Source organism: Felis catus, chromosome A1, assembly GCF_018350175.1.
Source record: "Felis catus isolate Fca126 chromosome A1, F.catus_Fca126_mat1.0, whole genome shotgun sequence".
NCBI lineage: Eukaryota > Metazoa > Chordata > Mammalia > Carnivora > Felidae > Felis > Felis catus.
This window is the reverse complement of record NC_058368.1, coordinates 90,245,338-90,263,937: the sequence shown is the minus strand read 5'-3', so window position 1 is coordinate 90,263,937 and position 18,600 is coordinate 90,245,338. Positions and strand designations below refer to the sequence as shown.

Genomic DNA, 18,600 nt, shown 5'->3' with positions numbered 1-18,600 from the left:
CAAAAGGAAAAAAAAAATCTCTTCTCTGTATTTGATATTAACGTCAAATGTCTTCACTGTAGTATTTTTCATGGGACTTGGCTTATGTTACTACATACTTCTTGACCCCTCCTTCAACATTTCCAATCACTCTGTGACAGGTATGCTTCCGCTATGGTTTTGGTCTTTTACTTGAATCTGTCTAAAAGCCATTGCTTTTTCCCCTCTTGGTTTTAATACTATTTGTGTTCTGCTGACTCACAACTTAAGATGGAGCACAAATCCCTTTGTGAAGATCATTTTTTATTAAATTCCCTTACTTATACCTGACCACCATGCCATTAAGTCACTGTTTTTCAAGGTATGGTCTGTGGGGCAAATGCTTTAAATCTACCTTGGGGGCTTAATAATAATAATATGAAATGATGATATTTATAGTAACTAAGACTTATTCAGTACATACCACATGCTAGGTACTGTTCTAGTAAGTTTCACACGTACTGACTCATGTAATCCTCATCATCATTTTAACAGAAAGTAACTACATTATTCCCATTTTACAGAAGAGGAAATTGAGGTATAGAGAGATTAGAGCTGGTAAGTAGGTCCTACCTAGACTTCTCGATTCAGCCTATGGGAGAGATGTTTTGGGAATTTGTAGTTTTACAATGTCCCCTTCCCCACCAAAAAAAAAAAAAAAAAAAGAAAAAAGTGCTCTCATATGATTCTGTGGATGCACAGTATCCAAAGGTTTTACATTGGTAGAAAACAACTCATTCTGGGGTACCTGTGTGGCTCAGTCAGTTAAGCATCCAACTCTTTGATTTCGGCTCAGGTCATGATCTCATGGTTCATGGGTTCAAGCCCCATGTTGGGCTCTGTGCTGACAGCGCGGAGCCTCCTTGGGATTCTCACTCTCTTCTCTCTTTCTATGCCCCTCCCCTGCTTGGCTCTCTCTCTCTCTAAAAATAAATCAACACTTAAAGAAAAAAAAAAAAAACCAAACAACTCATCCTGCTTACTCAAACAGGAATAATTTGTTCACAGCCAGCTGGTCCGCAGCATATCGAGGACAGGTCTCTGTAATGAGACTCAGCTCAGGTTTCTCTTTTCAGTCCTCAGGAGTCTCCCAGAGACACAGCTAGGTTTGTATCAACGTGCAGCAGGGTTCTCTTCTAAACACTGACATAAACACTGATGAAATCCAGGTGCTATGAAAGCTATTTTCCCGGACTGAAACCACCTGGTAGTCTGCAGCCTGTCACTCATCACAGACCACTTTTTGTCCCTTTTGTCTAACAGAACTATCCCCATCGCCTTTCCAAGATACCGTGTGTCTATGTCCTGGCCCCTCCCCCCAGTTGGCTACATAACCCTGCTTTATTAATATTACTTTCCTTTGCTCTTTGATATTTCCAAGAGCTCCTTCCCCCTAAGCCTCTCCTGTCAAAAAAAATTTTCTATCGCTCCACTGCTAAAAATCCTCATTTGATGGCTCCTCACTGCTTCAGTGCGAGATTTGAGCCCTTCATCTTGTTATGTCAACACATGTGTCCGGGAGCGGCTGACAGGTTCAGGTCCCCTCCCCACGATTCCTGATGCCATTCAACTCTGTCCCTCCTTTCATCCCTCCACAGCTCTGTGGAAAATGATCTCTTTGCCTGACTTTCCTGCCAGCCTATTTGACAAAGTCTTATTCATCCTGTAAAATTCAGCTCAAATGTCACTACCTCCGCTGCGAAGTACCCTGACTCACCTAGAGTAATATCACTCTGCCCAAAAAGAGTAACTCACACCATACAGCAGTATTCTGATTACACCTGTCTGCCTTCCTCATAAAATGTAACCTCATTCTTTGATTAAATTTAAGCATTCACTGAGTCAGTGTGATGTGCCAGGCCCCATGCTAAACCCTGAGGAGGTAGTAATGAATGCCTCAGAACACCCTGTTCTCAACAGGATATTTTGTGCTAGAAAAAAATCTTAAGCTCTCGATGTATAACGTTTAGAAGGCATATACTCTCTGCATACAGACGGTGGTATTTATTTATGTAAACTGACCATAATGGCAGGACATGAAAAAGAAGGTAGAAAGATGATAAAGTAACATGTACACACTCAGCTCAGACACCTACTTTCCTTCTTCAGTTTGTCTGGAATTATTAATCCCTAAAAAACCTAGCAGATAAAATTCAGTGTACAATCCAACAATGACAAAGGCCGTCTGTCTCTTTCAACTACATAATCTTTTCCAAGGGGAAAAAAATCTTGACAGTATGTGCAATATCTCCCTGCTCAGTGTGGAAGGAAGACTCTGAGCCCACCACATTTCCAAGGTCAACTGTGTATAAGTATCTGCTGTCCTATGCAGAACATTTGGTGTTCTTCCATACTATCACAGGTAAGTGCACTCTCCAGTTAGCTACCTTCTGGGATGAAAATGGGCAAGAAAAGCCTGTTTCGTTTCAGTAACCTCAGGATATTTATAAAGACTAAGAATAAGGTACACATGTTTTGGCAAGGAGCTTAGGAAGTTTTAAATACCTTAGAAACTGTATAATTTTCACAGGGAATTTTCATAAAAAGACATTCTAAACTCAGGTTTGGCTTGTGGAATTTTGTTTATATCTGCCCTATTATTCCTCAATAGTAAAATAAAAAATTATTGTTCTGTTTTGGGAATCAAATTGGATTACTGTAGGATAAAGGCGCACCACCGACCATGTAAGTGTGAGAAAGTTTTACATTTCTCGGAAAAACTGGAGGCTCCCTTTCCATATAAACACATTGAACATCTATCCCCTTGTGTGAACGAACTATCACTGACTTATCAGAAGGCAACAATCCTCTGAGCTATTTGCACATAAACACTGTATCCAGATGCATTCTGACAGTCCTTTAGGAAGAGCAAACCACAGATAATTTAACAGTAAACTAAAGAGCCAGAGCAGTAGATTCTTTTTGCACGTGCAAAATGGTGTCAATTGTGTACATTACATTGTGCTCAGAAAGTTATTTATGTTATGTGGCTCTCTTTAGCAGCATATTCTGTCCAAAGCACTGCTTCACGATGACAGTTTGTGGGAGAAAATGGGTCTCGCCTTAAACTCACTGTTTTTCCTTTGCCAATACTTCTGGCTTCTCATTTAAAATAGCCAAAGGTTTCAACCAGTTGGGCTGTTGCCACCTTCTTATTAAACTTTAATAAGCTAAGCTTTTTAAGCCACATAAAAATTTCATCAAGCGTTTCTCAACCTTAGGAAAAAAACGGAAGGAGGAAAAAAGGTCAGAACATCACTTTCCGCCACAGCAGCGCCTGGAGAAGGCTTTGGAAGCCTGTGCGCAATCGGCTGCACGGCAAGCGCCTGTGGCCTGCGCCAGATGGTGGGTGTGTTGCCGCCTGCATCACACACAGGCCCCACGCCGGGTGCTAATTAAAATGCTACCATCAAATACCAGGCTCCTGGGACCGACCAGACCACTCGCTCTTTTCCAAAAGTCCTTGGGATGCACTACATTCAACCCACAATTGTAGGGTTCTCCTGTCCAGAACACCATTTCAGAGCAACTCTTGATCACTTCACTTTTAGTGTTTCATAACAACATACTTAACAAACGTCTTTATAATTTTTTTAAAGGAGTATAACATGCTACATGTAAATATGGAGTTAATAACAGAGGGAACAGATAGCAGAGTTGAAAGAGGTCACTTGTCTCTGGGAAACAAAAATTAGGAAAAGACCGGGCAAGGAACCAAGCCTTGTGGTGCTATTTATTTTTAAGAATCATGTTCATGCATTATATCGGTGACACATTTAAATTAAAAAAGAAGGCTACATCACTGAAGAAAGTGGGCTGTTAAAAACCACTTCAGGGCTGTGCTACTGTCCTTCAAGAAGCTCAAGAACTTCAGCTGACATCTATTTTCCTCAAATATCATCAGACAAGATTTCTTGCCAGGTGCCTCGATGATAAATACACAAATGCTGTCGTTTTGTTAGTGCGGGTGTGACTCTATTCTTCCATTTCATCACAACGCTTTTTTTTACATCTTTTCATTTTATCAAAAACTTCATAAAACTGGTGCCTTCAATCTGAAGGCTGTAAATGTATAATTTCGCACATTATGTCTAATAATCTTTTCTAGGGTTGTAGCACATTTTATATGTTAACATTTTCATCTAATATTCCTTTATTGTTTTCGTCACCTATGTCCCAGTCCAAGTGTGGGAGATCCTATGGGGACCGTCAGCTCTGCCACGACACAGGAGCCTCCTCCTCCTAGCCCTCCCCCTGGATCTACCACAACAGGCAAGGACAGCAAGTCTCTAAAAGGTGGAGAGGAGGGACCTGGAGACTTGAGGAACACAGGGTGGACTGCCTACCTGTCCTACTCTAGCCAAACACCCGTGGAAAGATCGCACCCCTCTTTGCCACATGGTTTCAGTGGGGCCCAGTGGGAAGGGGATCTTTCCACCCCACTTCCTCACAGAGGCAAGCTGAGCGCATGATCTAATTGCCATCTACAGAACACGCCACCCAACAGCAGAATACACATTTTTTCCCCAACCACCCACAGAACATTTGCTAAGACAGACTATATCCCAGGTAATAAAACAAACCTCAACACATCTGGAAGAATTTAAATCATACATCTGATCATAATGAAACCAAACTAGTAATCAGCAACACTAAGGTAACTGCAGAATCTCTGAACTCTGGAAAGTGAAGTCATTGGTCAAAGAGGAAGTCCCCAAAGAAAAAATTACGTAAAACTAAACAAAAATGGAAGCACAGGATATCAAAGAATACAGGACACAGTGAAAGCAGTAGTGTTAAGAAATTTATGGCACAAAATCCTTACAAGGGAAAGACAAAAGATTTCTTTTTTTTTTTTTAATTTCTGTTGCCTAGTATTTTTCTTTTTCTTTTTTAACATTTATTTATTTTTGAGAAACAGAATGAGACAAAGTGTGAGCGGGGGAGGGACAGAGAGAGAAGGAGACACAGAATCTGAAGCAGGCTCCAAGCTCTGAGCAAGCAGTCAGCACAGAGACTGATGCAGGGCTCGAACCCACAAACTGCGAGATCATGACCTGAGCCAAAGTCGGACGCTCAACCGACTGAGCCACCCAGGCGCCCCAAAAGATTTCTTTTTTTAAAAATTTATTTTGAGAAAGAGAGAGAGAGAGAGCGCGTGCATACATGGCACACGTGAGCAGGGGAGGGGCAGAGAGAGAAGGAGAGGGAATCCCAAGCAGGTTCCTCGCTATCAGTGCAGAACCTGATGTGGGGCTGGATCTCACAAACCATGAGATCATGACCTGAGCTGAAATCAAGAGTTGACTGACCCAGGGGCCCTAGAAAGAGAAAAGTTTTCATAAATAATATAAGTTCCCATCTTTAAAAATCAAACAAACAAACAAAAAAGCTGGTTCTTTGAAAATATAAAAAACTGAGAAGTTTCTATCAAGACTTACAAAAATAAGAGTGCCTGGATGGCATAGTTGGTTAAGCCTCCAACTCTTGCTTTTGGCTCAAGTCATGCATGATCTCATGGTTTCATGAGTTTGAGCCCCAGGCCCCGAATAGGGCTCTGTGCTGACAGAACCGAGCCTGCTTGAGATTTACTCTCTCCCTCTCTCCCTGCCCCTCTCCCACTCACATGGTCTCTGTCTCTTTCAAAATAAATAAATAAACTTAAAAAAAAAAAACTTTAAAGGACTGACAAAAATAAAGAGAAGATACAAATCATTAAAATCAGGAACGAAGACAGACACTGCAGCCACTAAAAGAACAAGGGAATACTGTAAACAACATCATACTTGTAGATTTGACAACATCTAAAAAAAGGGCCAATTCCTCAAAAACCACAAATTACCAAGTTTCAATAAAGGCGATACAGACAACCTGAACAGTCTTTTAACCATCAAAGAAATTACAATTTTCCAACAACCCCTCCCCACTCCCCACTCCCCGCAAAAAAAACTACAGACCGGTATCTCTCACAAACTTAGACACAAAGATCCTCAACAAAACAACAGCCAGCCAAATTCAGCAATGCACACACAAAAAAATCATACACCATGATGAAGCAGGATTTGTTACAGGCATGCAGGTCTGGTTCAACATTAGAAAATCAATGAATACTATCCACCATGTCAACAGGATAAAGAAGAAAATAAAAAATCGTATGATTGCATCAACGGACACGGAAAACATCTGACAAAATCGAACACCCATTTGTGATAAAAGCTCTCAGCAAACTAGAAATACAGATGAGCTTTGTCAAGCTGGTAATAAACATCTACAAAGTATGACAGCTAAAACATACTCAATGATGAAAGACTGAATCCTTTCCTCTAAGATTAGGTACAGGCAAGGATGCCCACTCTCATTTACCACTGTCATCAACATGTTACTGAAAATTCTAGCCACTGCAATAAGGCTAAAAAAAAAAAAAAAAATCCTTAACCTAAACCTCTTATTTATTAAAAACATGACCTCAAAATGGATTATGGTTATGGACTTAAATGTAAAAGGCAGAACTATAAAACTTCTAAAAAAAAAAAAAGAGAAGATCTTTGGAATCTAGGGTTCGGCAAAAAGTTTTTAGACTTGATGGCAAAAGTCAAATGGATAAATTAAACCTCATCAAAATTAAATCTTTTTGCTGTTCAGAAGACCCTGTGAAGAAGTCTTCTGACCTCTTCCCAGATAAGACACTGGGATAAAACATCTGCAGACCACAATTCTGACAAAGGCTTGTATCTGGAATGTAAAAACTTCCAAAACTCAACAGAAAAAAAAAAACCCTAAAACAACCTAGCTAGGAAATGGTCAAGAGACATGAACAGGCATTTCAGTAATGAGGACATACAGACGGCAAATAAACACATGAAAAGATGCTCCACATCAGCAGCCATCAGAGGAACGCAGGAGAGATGTGCCTACACAGCTACCATCAAACGGCTAAAATAAAAATTAGTGACAACATGCACCATCAAGGGTGCAGAGGATATGGGTCAGGGATATGTTTCTAGTGTGAACACGGAATATAGAGCTGCTTGGGGAAAGGTATGGCAGTTTCTTCTAACATGATGTATGCGCTTGCCATAATGGCCCAGATATTTCTCTCCCGAACATTTATCCAAGGCAAATGCAAACTCATGTTAACACAAAAATCCATAACAGATGTTCACAGCCACTTTAAAATACCCAAAACCTTGAAACAACTGGGTTCACTGGACTGGTATATCCAAGCTATAGAACACTACTCAGCAATAAAAGAGAATAAACTACCAATACACACAACAACTTGGGAGACTCGTAAGGGGATTGCGTTAGGCAAAGACACCAAACTCTAAAAGTTAAGTACTATATGATTCCATTCATACAGCATTCTTGAAATGACAAAACTGTAGAGTGGAGAACAGATTAGTGCTATCAGGAATTAGGCAGGAGGGCAGGAAGGAGGTGCCCATGAGTATAAAAGAAAATAGCACAAGGGATCCTTGTGGTGAATTGTTGTGTATCTCAATTGTGGCAGTGGTGACTCAAAATCATATAGAACTACACACACACACACACACACACACACACACACACACACACGAGTACAGGTTAAACTGGAGAAATCTGAGTAAGATCAATGGATTATATCAATGTCATATTTACTATAGTTATAATATTTACTATAGTTATGCAAGATCTTACCCTTGGGGGATGAAGAGTACTGGGATCTCCCTGTATTATTTCTTACAAATGCATGTGAATCTATGATTATCTTAAATAAAAACAAAAAAAAACAAAAACAAGAAAAAAAAGTTTACCAAATGTGAAGGACTGATATTCCCCAAAAAATGCATATACCTGGATATAATAATGAGGGAATGCTGGGTATTAGACAAACTCAAATACAAAACAACTGGCTTGGACTCTTCAAAAATGCAAATTCCAGGGGTGCCTGGGTGGCTCAGTCGGTTAGGCAGCTGGCTTCGGCTCAGGTCATGATCTCACAGTTCATGAGTTTGAGCCCTGTGTTGGGCTCTGTGCTGATAGGTCAGGGCCTGGAGCCTGCTTCAGATTCTGTATTTCCTTCTCACTCTGCCCCTCCCCCACTCACGTTCTGTCTCTCTCACAAAAATAAACAGAAAAACATTTTAAAAAATGCCAATGCCATGAAACAGATTGAGAGAGACATGACAAGGGTGCCTGGCTAGTCCGGTGAGTAGAGTGTGCAACTCTTGATCTTGGGGGTGTGAGTTCAAGCCCCATGCTGGGCATAAAGCTTAATTAAAAAAAAAAAAAATAGACATGACAACTCAATGCAACATTCAATGTTTGGATCAATACAGGGTTTGCTCTGCTAGAAAAGACATTATTAAGACAATTTTACAAAACCTAGAAAGAAAGGTCTCTAGATCAGATAATAGTATTGTATCAATGTTAACTTCCTGATTTTGATAATCACATTGTGATTATGTAAGAAAATGTTCTTGCTTTAAAAAAAATACACAAGGAAGTAGTAAGGGTAGAGGAGCATCATATCTCAAATTTACTCTCAAATGGTTAAAAAAGGTATGTACACATAGAAAAGCAAATAGGGTAAATGTTAACAGTTGAAGAACCTGGGGAAAGGAATACTTTATACTATTTATGCAGCATCTGTAAGACTGAAATTATAAATAATAAAAATTATCATATTAAAACTTTTTTAAAATATCCAGGATACTGCACAGAGCCTGGCACAAAAACGTGCAATAAACTCCAGTTTTCAGATATTTTATACCTATTTTCAGATGAAGAAACAAGTTGAGAAGTGAAATAAATGGTCTATAAGGACCATGGCAAACTGATGGTGAGGTCGGGATTTGAACTCATCTGTTCCACAGCAGCATCTGTCCTTCTTTCGCTAGAATGAGGAAGGCTGAAAATTTCAACTCCCCCACAGGGATCTGGATGTACTCTGTTTAAGGAGAGGATGGCATTACATAAAAACTGGCTACCAACCACTCTCCAAGCACTTCCCCTGCTGGTTTTCTCCTAGAGAAGCCTCGGGCTGGCACTGGGACTCAACACCTCCAGCCCAGCCCCCCGATGTGCACCAAACAAACTAACAACCTGACAAAATCACTGCCTGCAGGCCATCCACCACAGGGCAGCACACAGTCTTGTCTTTCCTGTGTCTTTACCCACTCATCCGAGATCCACTGAGCACTGTTTATGCTGGTTAATGGAGGCTCTGGGACAACTGGATACTGCTCTTCTATGGGTCCTTCTCCACCTCATTGTCTCCCCCACGGCCTGGCTTACACAGGATAGGTAATCTTAATTGGTTTATTTTATCTGAATAGGTAATCTACAGTTCAAAATTCACACAGCATGAAGGCATGTGCCATCTCCCCCCAGCACCCACTCCCAATGACCATCAATGCTACTAGCTTAAAAATGCAACTCTGTGATATTTCCTCAAATTACCAGGAATTAGCTAGATCATATTATGATACTATGCTAAACATTTACATAGAATATTCTAAGTGATCACTGTAAATTTAAATTCCCCATTTAGGCATTTAAAAAATCCCTCAAATAATTTGTGTTAGTAGGTTTTCAACACACTGTAAATGACTGAGGGTCACAACTTTTTTTTTTTTTTTTTTTTTTTTTTTTTATGTGAAAAACTATTGGTACCATACATGAGCATAATAGATGTCCATGAATTACGGCTGGTAAGCATCAATCATTACAGACGACCGACAGCTCACCTGGTTCCTGTCGCGTGCATTCGTGTACCTGATCTTCTGAATGAAGTAGAATATGAGCCATGCTGAAGAAATAATCATCAAAACAATAAAGGATATTGACACGAAGACTAGAGAGCCACGGCTGAAGTTCTTTGGCGGCATTCGTGTTCCAACAGCTATTGTCATTTGTACAGAGATGTTTTTCTCCAGATAACTCAAAATATCCTTACCCCTCAATTCTGTAATCATGACAGCAATAATATCTCCAGTGCCTGTAATGTAAAATAAATACATATACTCAAGTGATCTTTAAAATTTACAGGTACATCAAACATACAAAGGCGCTATTTAGAAAAACCACTACAATTTTTGCTAATGGCAAGGGTTTGCAGATTCAACTTTTCAGATGAAATCAATCTCTGCAGTTGGCTATGCGGGCACCAAGTGGAAACAGGAATCTTAAAACTCAGACAAAGTGTAAAATTATTGCAGTGTTAAGAGTCCCATTAACTTGTCTTACAACTACATTTAAAAAATGGATTATTAAATCAGCCAAATGTTAACGACAGACAGTATTAAACGTGGTATTATATAACAACGTCATGTGATAAAATATGGCAGGTCTTTACTGTAAAACTTTTTCCATTTTAAAATGCTCTTTAGAAAGTCCCAGCTCCTTAAGAAAAGGAGAATAGCACTAGTATTTATAGTACAAAAATTGGTACTTTGTGCACTACTCGTTCTTTACAGGGCACCTACTGTGTGTACAACTAGTAGAAGGAATAGAAAGCACAGGACATGCAGTTTTATGATCTCACTGACATGACACAAATCCAGTAATAGAGCTGCAAAAGTCAAATGCCAAAAGGGGGTAACCTTCATTAATAACAGCTGAAGCTAACTTTGGTCCCACGTCTAGCCCTGATGAGAGGAAGGTTCCTTTCTTATTTAGCCCAGAGCCCTTCTGGAAATGAAACCCTCCCCGACTCGAGTCCACACTTCAACACCCTAGACTAGTTTGGTATCAGAATCCTTCCAGCTTCTAACAGCTGTCCAGAGGTTCTGTCACAGCCACAAACTATTTTAAGGTAATTACAGGATGTTCTTAAGTCACCATTCTAGTCATTTACTTCTTTCACTTATGTAATTTCCAGGAGTAGTGATACAGTAAAGGCAAATTACTCTCTCTCCTGTGGAGCGTGAAATTACTATTCCTTTCCTCCTCCTCAGAGGGAAGTAATTTCCCATTTCCTTTCCTTTCTACACCAGTCTAGCTGCCAGTGACCCTCCGTTCTAAGCTGAAGCTGCCGGTGGTGACGTGCAACTTTCAGCACACTTCAAAGCAAAGACTGAGACTCTGGGGGTCGGAGGAAGGAGAATAAACATTTTATTTCAGGAAAGAGAAAATTATAACCACTTATTCAAACTGGAATAGGGTTTGCAGATAAATGTAAACCACCAAAACCAGACAAACACCCCACAACATGCCCTTGCAAACGCTTCTTCAATGAATACTACTACTAAAGTATTTGGTTTACATGTTTATTGTATTTGACTAAAAGAACTACCCTTATCATGTGCAGTCAAAAGAACACAGGCTGAACTGAAAAGAAATTCAATAACTAAAAGTTTTCTGAAAAATTTAACCCAACGGAACATATACCTTTTGTATTACCTTATTCAAAATTGTGCCAGCCACTTTATCAGAATAGCAGTTTATCAGAATACTGATTAAAAGAATCCAAAAACAAACAAAAAAAATTGCAAAATTAAAGAAAGCAACAGAGTTAACATCTAATTATCTTTGTGAAAGAAGAGTTATGGTCAGTAAGTTAGAGAAAATCATAACATAGTGTTAAACCATTTAAATTTTCCATTTAGAAAACTTAGGTCTGCGCTTTTAAAATGTTGGTCAACAGGCAACGGTCTGTGGTGTAACATACCAGGTATGGCTATAAAGTAACTGAGACGGATCCCACAAACCACACATGACAATCAGTCTCATTGCTTTATAATCACACCAGGTACAAACAGTTTTAGAAACCAGTTCTGAGGCTTCCTCTCGAAGACTCAAGCTGGAAAAGGAGCAGGGAAAGCTTCACAGGTAGCCCAGGGAACCAGTCCATGTAATTTCATTCATTCAAAGAACACTAAGTAAATGAACACCGCCTAGTTTCAACTGGAAAGCTGTTTGGGAAAAGAAGCATTTAATTATTTCAACCATCCATTCAACGATATTTATTGAGCACATACTATGATCAAGGTTCCCAAATGTTCACATTTTTTAAAGATTTTATTTTTAAGTAATTATGTCCACCTTTAAAAAAATTTTTAATGTTTACTTATTTTTGTGTGTGTGAGAGAGAGAGAGTGAGAGAGAGAGAGAGAGAGAGAGAGAGAGAGAGTGTGTGTGTGTGTGTGTGTGTGTGTGTGTGTGTGTGTGTGGCGGGGGAGGGAGGGGACAGGGGATCTGAAACAGGGTCTGTGCAGACAGCAGAGAGCCCTATGCGGGGCTTGAACTCATGAACCGTGAGATCATGGTCTGAGCTGAAATCAAAGTCAGACACTTAACCTAACTATGCCACCTAAGCACCCCTGTTTACCTTTTAGAGACAGACAATTTACCTGCTGTGAAATAAGAGAAAACATAATATGTTGGTTTCTGCCCCGGTTCCTGGGACAAAGCTCCTAAAACACTTGCAATTTCCTAAGTGATAAGAGCATTAGGAGCATCTTTTGTTCTGCTATTTGGTCCTTGACCTTGAACCCTGACACAGGGTTTCTAAATCCCTTGGAATTTCCTGGGTGAGACAAGAGTCTTCTATTCTAATGAGGGGACTCTTGGTGGGCTCCTGGATAGCTTTAGAAAGACCAAGCCATGAGGAGAAGCTTGGAACTTTTAGCCCATCCCTGCCACCCTCTGGGCAGGGGAGAGGAGCTGAAATGGAGTTAATGACTGATCACACCTAAGGGATGAAGCTTCCATTAGAACCCCCAAAAGTGTGGGGTTTGGAGAACTTCCAGGTTGGTAAACATGTACAGGTCCTGCAAGGGCGGAGTGCCAGCAAGCCCCTTCCCACATACCTTGCCCTATGCATCTTTGGCCACTCCTCTGTATCTTTCATAATAAACCAGTAAATGTAAGCAAATGTTTGCTTGAGTTCTGTGAGCCATTCTAACAAAGTTTTGAACACTATGTGGGGGTTGCTGGGAACCCTGATTTACAGCCGGTTGGTCAGAAGTACAGGTGACAACCTGGGACTTGTGGCTGGCTTTATGTGGGGCAGGGAGGGGGCAGCCTTATGGGTTTGAACCCTTAACCTATGGGATGTGATGCTAACTCCAGGCAGACGGGGTCTGAATCCAACGGAATTCTAGGACACCCAGCAGGTATGGCTAAGAATTGCTCGGTACAGGGGAAAGCCCCACACATTTGGTGACCAGAAGTGTCACAGAAGTGACACTATATGAACAGTACAGGAGACACAGGAGCGTTTTTTCCTTTATACCTGCTCTTGATTTTGTGAAAACTGCATTTACCTTCAAAGAGCAAAGGAGAATCCAACTATGCTTCAATTAAAAAAAAATAGCCTAAACAAAGTAATGGATAAATAAAAGGTATACCTATTATTATTATTTTTTTAAAAGAGTAAAGGAGAATCTTAAAGGGGCTGGAGAGAGGAGCCCAGTGCAGGTAGTCTCATCAGGTTAGTACAGAGGAAGAGATTGCTAGCAGGATAGGGAAGAAGGCGAAAGCAGTGCAGGTCAAGCAAAATGAAGAATCACAGGAGGATGTCAGAATACTAGCAAAATCACTCGGTTCTTAACCACTTCTGACAGTAAATCACTTAGAGAACCTGATGGTAGGAGACCCCTCCTACAAGAGAAGTCCCAATTCTACTAATTTCAGGAGAGATTTGTGGATCTCCTCACTTCCCACCCCTAGAGATGATCTGGGTTGAAAGACCCTGATTTAAGGATGCCTCTGACTCTTGACTTTTAAAGATCTGGGAAGTCTTGGCCAGCTTGCGGGAGGATACTAATGCCAAAGTATAAGCTTCTCGATAAAAGCAGGGTTGGGTCAAGCAGAGACTGATAAGAGTTGAAGACTAATTAGACTACAATGATATAAACATTCAAGGAGAGACAACATCCACCACCACTGACCCTAATCCTAATGGATATGGCCTCAGAATCCTCAGCACTTCACATGCCCAGGAGCCAGGATTAATTTACCAGGGATGACAAGTAAGTAAAAATCTAGGGTGATCCCTGCTTTCACCTATTTGCTTAAAACTTTCTCCACTTTTATTTTTTAATGTGAATCTAGATTTCCACTGCTTGAGTTTGGCTACTTTAATAAACAGCTTTTTTTTTTTTTTTAATTCTTTCTCCTTTTGAGAATTTTCAAACCCCAGAAGAGTTTCAAATCATGACATTTCCTCCTTAAATACTTCAGCATTATTTCCTAAGAAGAAGGACACAATTAATTTATCACATTCGAGAAACTGAACTCTGATAGGACACTGTTCTGTAATATACGGGCCATAGTCAAATATCTCTGCCCGAGTCTAATGAAACCTTCAGAATTGTTTAGTGTGGGTCAGTGCAGTACCCAGGACGCAATCAGGCCTTGTACACCTCGTGTTGTCTTGTCTCCTTTGTCTCTGATAATCTAAAGCAGTCCTCAGTCACTTTTGGTCGTTCATGTCATTGACCTTTTTAATGAGACCAGGACATATGTTTTGAAAATGTCCCTCAATCTGGATTTGTCTGATTGTTTCTGATTACTGACTGTGATTAGATATCTGAAGTAAATGTTTTTTGGCAGAAATGCCACACAGGTGATGCTGTATCTGTCCTTCTAGTGTTCACATCGGGATGTACCTGTCAAGTTTTACCTTTATTGGTGATGGTGAATTTTAACACTTGGTCAATCTGGTATCAGCTAGATTTTTCAACTGCAGAAAAATATTTTTTTTAGATTACTAAACAATCTATGGGGTGATGCTTCCAGATTATCTAGCTCTCCAGTAAGCTTTTATTCAGAGCTCTCAGCACCCATTAAAGCTCACTTGAATCAGTTACTACAACAGTGTTTACAAAATGGTGATTTTCTAACAGTATAATTTCTTCTACATTTGTAAAGTGCTTCTATAATCAGAGGCATTAGCATATTTTTCTACTTACTTTTTTTTCCCCATTAAAAACCAGAACTGCTGGGTGGGCAATGTTTTGTAAAACAGAGCTCCCTACTTGTAGCAATTCTATTTTTTAATGAGAAAAAAAAAAAAAGGTAAGTAGAAAAATACGGTAATGCTGCTATAATCCTGACCACAAAATCAATTTTTCGGGACCAAAGAAACCTAAGAATTAACCTCCGTTGGGCCCTGGAGTCAGAATGTCTAGGTTCAAACCCCAGCATAAAACTTAACCTCTCTGAACTTCAGTTTCTTCTAAATGAGATGTTACCTGCAGGACTCACGGCAGATGCTCAGGAAATGCTACACCTCACTGAGCTAATCCCACTTCTACTATTCTTCTTTATGGAAAGCACATGAAAGCATCCTCTGGAGGAGACCAAAGAGCTCCTACCACAGAAGTTTGGAACTCCTATTCCCTCTCGTTAACCTCTCCAGCCACCATGGGAAGCACTCAGGCACCTGCTGACCACCACAATCCTCCTGGCTTCCACAGGGATCTGTACTTCAGCTCAGGGAGTCCCCCAGTTGGGAGGTATCAGAAACCCATCCCCTACCAACACACGGCTTCTTCCCCTCTCCTGGGACTGAACCTTGGGGCAAGCCCAGTTCCGCTGGGCAGCTGAGACTTTCACCTGAGAAAGGCTGAGGCAGGAAGAAAACACAAATGAGCTGTCTGGGGCATCAGGCCACAAGTGGAGAGAGGTGCTTTTACCGTAAGCAAGCAGTTCTACTTTTTTACTGTAATCTTACCATTTTTTATTTTTAAAGAAAACAACATCCCTGTACAAAATCCCATTTAGCAGAGGTTTTACACCTTAACAGATGAACATGTTTGTTAGGTTCAAATGAGCTGCCAAGGTTTCAAGGAATTTTCATGCTCTTAGATAATTTTAGTAAATTTCCCATAAAAAAAAGTTCAGGGAGCTGCTGTATTCCCACATAAAGCATTTGCGATGATACTTTCATAATTTCTGGTAGGTTACTATCAATGGCGTCAGAGTTACTCCTATAGAAATCAATGACCTATTTTTACATGTAAAGCAGAACACTACATACTTTAGGTGAAAGAATTAAAATTGCTTTTAAGTTCTAGAATGGCTGCTGCTGAGGGAACAGGCAGATATAATTCAGGGATTTTTTTGTAACTCAGTCAAGTTGCACAGATCGGCAAAGCCTGGCGTGTCTGTGCCTCAGTGAGTCTGCTCGCAAGTGGTCTGAGGCCTTCTCTTCACTCTCCCTTTCACTGACTTAAGTCCTTCTCAAATGTTTATCTACCATATTTCACTGCTTCAAACCCAGTACTTATTCTTCTCCGACCCCTTGAAGAACTCAAGGGGGAAAAAAAGGATATGCTACGGTCTTTTATGAAATGAATACATCAATAAATCTGACAGAGGCAGATGACAGGTTATAGCAATTACAAACATCCTGCTGAGATCTGTCAGTGTTTTTTCTAAAACCTAATTTGTCATACCACTCTGTTCAAAGCCTTTGATATTTGCAAGAACATGGACGGATCTAGAGGGTGTTATGCTACATGAAATAAATCAGACCAAGAAAGACAAATGCCTTATGATTTCACTCATATGTAAAAAACAAAACAAATGAACAAAAACCAGACACTTAAATAGAGAACTGGTAGTTGCCAGAGGGGAGGGGAGCTGGGGGATGGAGGAAATAGGTGAAGGTGACGAAGAGGTACAAGGTCCCGGTGATAAAATAAGTCACAGAGATGAAAAGTACAGCATAGGGCATACAGTCAGTAATATTGTGATAATACTGTATGGTGACAGATGGTGACTACACTTGTGGACATGACAATAGGCACTCTTAACGGACCAAATGAAACTGGTGGTCACGGGACCAAAAGAGTGGCTCATGTGGCCCAAGCAGAATGAAGGCACGGCACCCAGAGGAGGAGGAGAACTGGGAGAAAACGGAGCTAGGGCTCAACTGGAAGCTTCCACAAAACCAAAGGTCAGGAGGACAGGAGGGGAAGGGAAGAAGCAATGGTTGGAGAACAGGACACACTGGACCTGAGACCAGAGATGTACCTCTGGGACATACCAGACAATGGGGTTTTAGGTTAGGCCCTTTTCATGTGGATTCTGCGGCTGGCCAGGATGACGGCAGCGCTGTGAGTGGGGGAAATGAGTGTGTGGGGCACGAGAATGAAGGGTGAAGTTCTGTCACTGTGAAAGTGTACTGGTTTGAAACCAGCTGTACTGAGTGGAGAAAACATTAGTGTCGTGGCATCCAGTTGGTGCCCATGGTTGCACGATGCTGATGAGTAGCTCTTATTGTGCTCAAGTTGAACCTGAATCTCCTGCCATGAGGCCGACATTCAGGGGCTCAATGTGTGAGCTGCTGAGCGACTTCAAAGTCACTTGATAATTCCTGACCGATATTTGGCTGCAGTCCACCCTCAGAAAGAATGAGGGTCTACTAAACCCTTGTTCCTTGATTCCTCCAGCAGGAAGTTCTTCAGACTCACACCAAGTAGAGCAAAGGCTCCACACCCAGTGCTCAAATGCCAGTTTCTTTTCTTACTCCATCTCCTGTGTGTACTCATCATGTAATCTGTTTGTTTTTCCCAAGTCAAAAAAGGAAAGATGGTAGGAACAAGCCTGTCATGGAAGAGAAAGCCACTTTTCTCTTTCATCTAGAGGCAGAAAGGGAGGGAGGGGGTACCTGGGAAGACAATCACTGGTCAGCAGAGTCACAGAATCTTCTAATTAAGAGAGATCTTAGGGGTCCTCTTCAATACAATACAAATAACTTACCGTTTTAGGTAGCTAGTTCTATGCACAGGTAGTTTTAAGTATGAGAAAGGTCTTCCCCCTAATTAAAATCTTGATTCCTAAATGCCCATTCATGGCTCTTGGTTCTCTTCTTTCAAGAACCACCACCAAATAAATAAACTGTATTTCACTTATTGATGGTATAAAATATCATCAACTGTGAGGTGTATTATTATCATATATATCATGAAAAAAAATCCTGCCAATACATTGGAAGACGCTGGCAAATGTAAGAAACACCCCAACTTCAAGCTGTACATCATGGAATGGAAGAAAATTCCTCTTCCGTGCAACAGTCCTTCAGATAGTCAAAGACATCTCTGGTACTCCACTTCGGACTTTTCTCCATATTAACTAGTCCTAGAATCCCAAATTATTCATTAAAAAATTTCTTTTTTAATGTTTGTTTATTTTTGAGAGAGAGAGAGAGAGAAAGAAAGAAAGAAAGAGAGCAAGCAGGGGAGGGGCAGAGAGAGAGGGAGACACAGAATCCAAAGCAGGCTCCAGGCTCTGAGCTATCAGCACAGAGCCTGAAGCGGGGCTTGAACTCCGAACCGTGAGATTATGACCTGAGCTGAAGCTGGATGCTTAACCAACTGAGCCAGCCAGGCAGCCCTAAAAAATATTTTTAAAGAACCTGACACAGAAAAGCTGGAAGTATTGCATGAAAATCTCTCTTCCCCAAACCATTCAAGAGAAAGTTACTGGCGTGATGGGTCATCCCCTCCAAACACTTAGTGTGTACTCTCCTATAAACAAAAACCATTTGTGGACAGAGTACAACCACTCAAACCAGGAAATGAACACAGACACATTACTACTGCCTCATCTCAGAGTCCATTCAAGTGTCCCCAATTCCCAACAATGTCC

General features: G+C 40.7%; 1 protein-coding gene across 3 annotated transcripts in view; it reads right to left on the bottom strand.

Moving 5' to 3' along the window:
* RNF130 (ring finger protein 130) overlaps positions 1 to 18,600 on the bottom strand; it is a 139,135-nt gene that overhangs the window by 70,363 nt on the left and 50,172 nt on the right. For all 3 annotated transcript variants that reach the window (XM_023254015.2, XM_023254016.2, XM_023254012.2), the window contains exon 3: positions 9,747 to 9,997. In XM_023254015.2, coding sequence (XP_023109783.2) covers positions 9,747 to 9,997 — 251 coding nt within the window. The remainder of the gene's footprint in view (positions 1 to 9,746; positions 9,998 to 18,600) is intronic.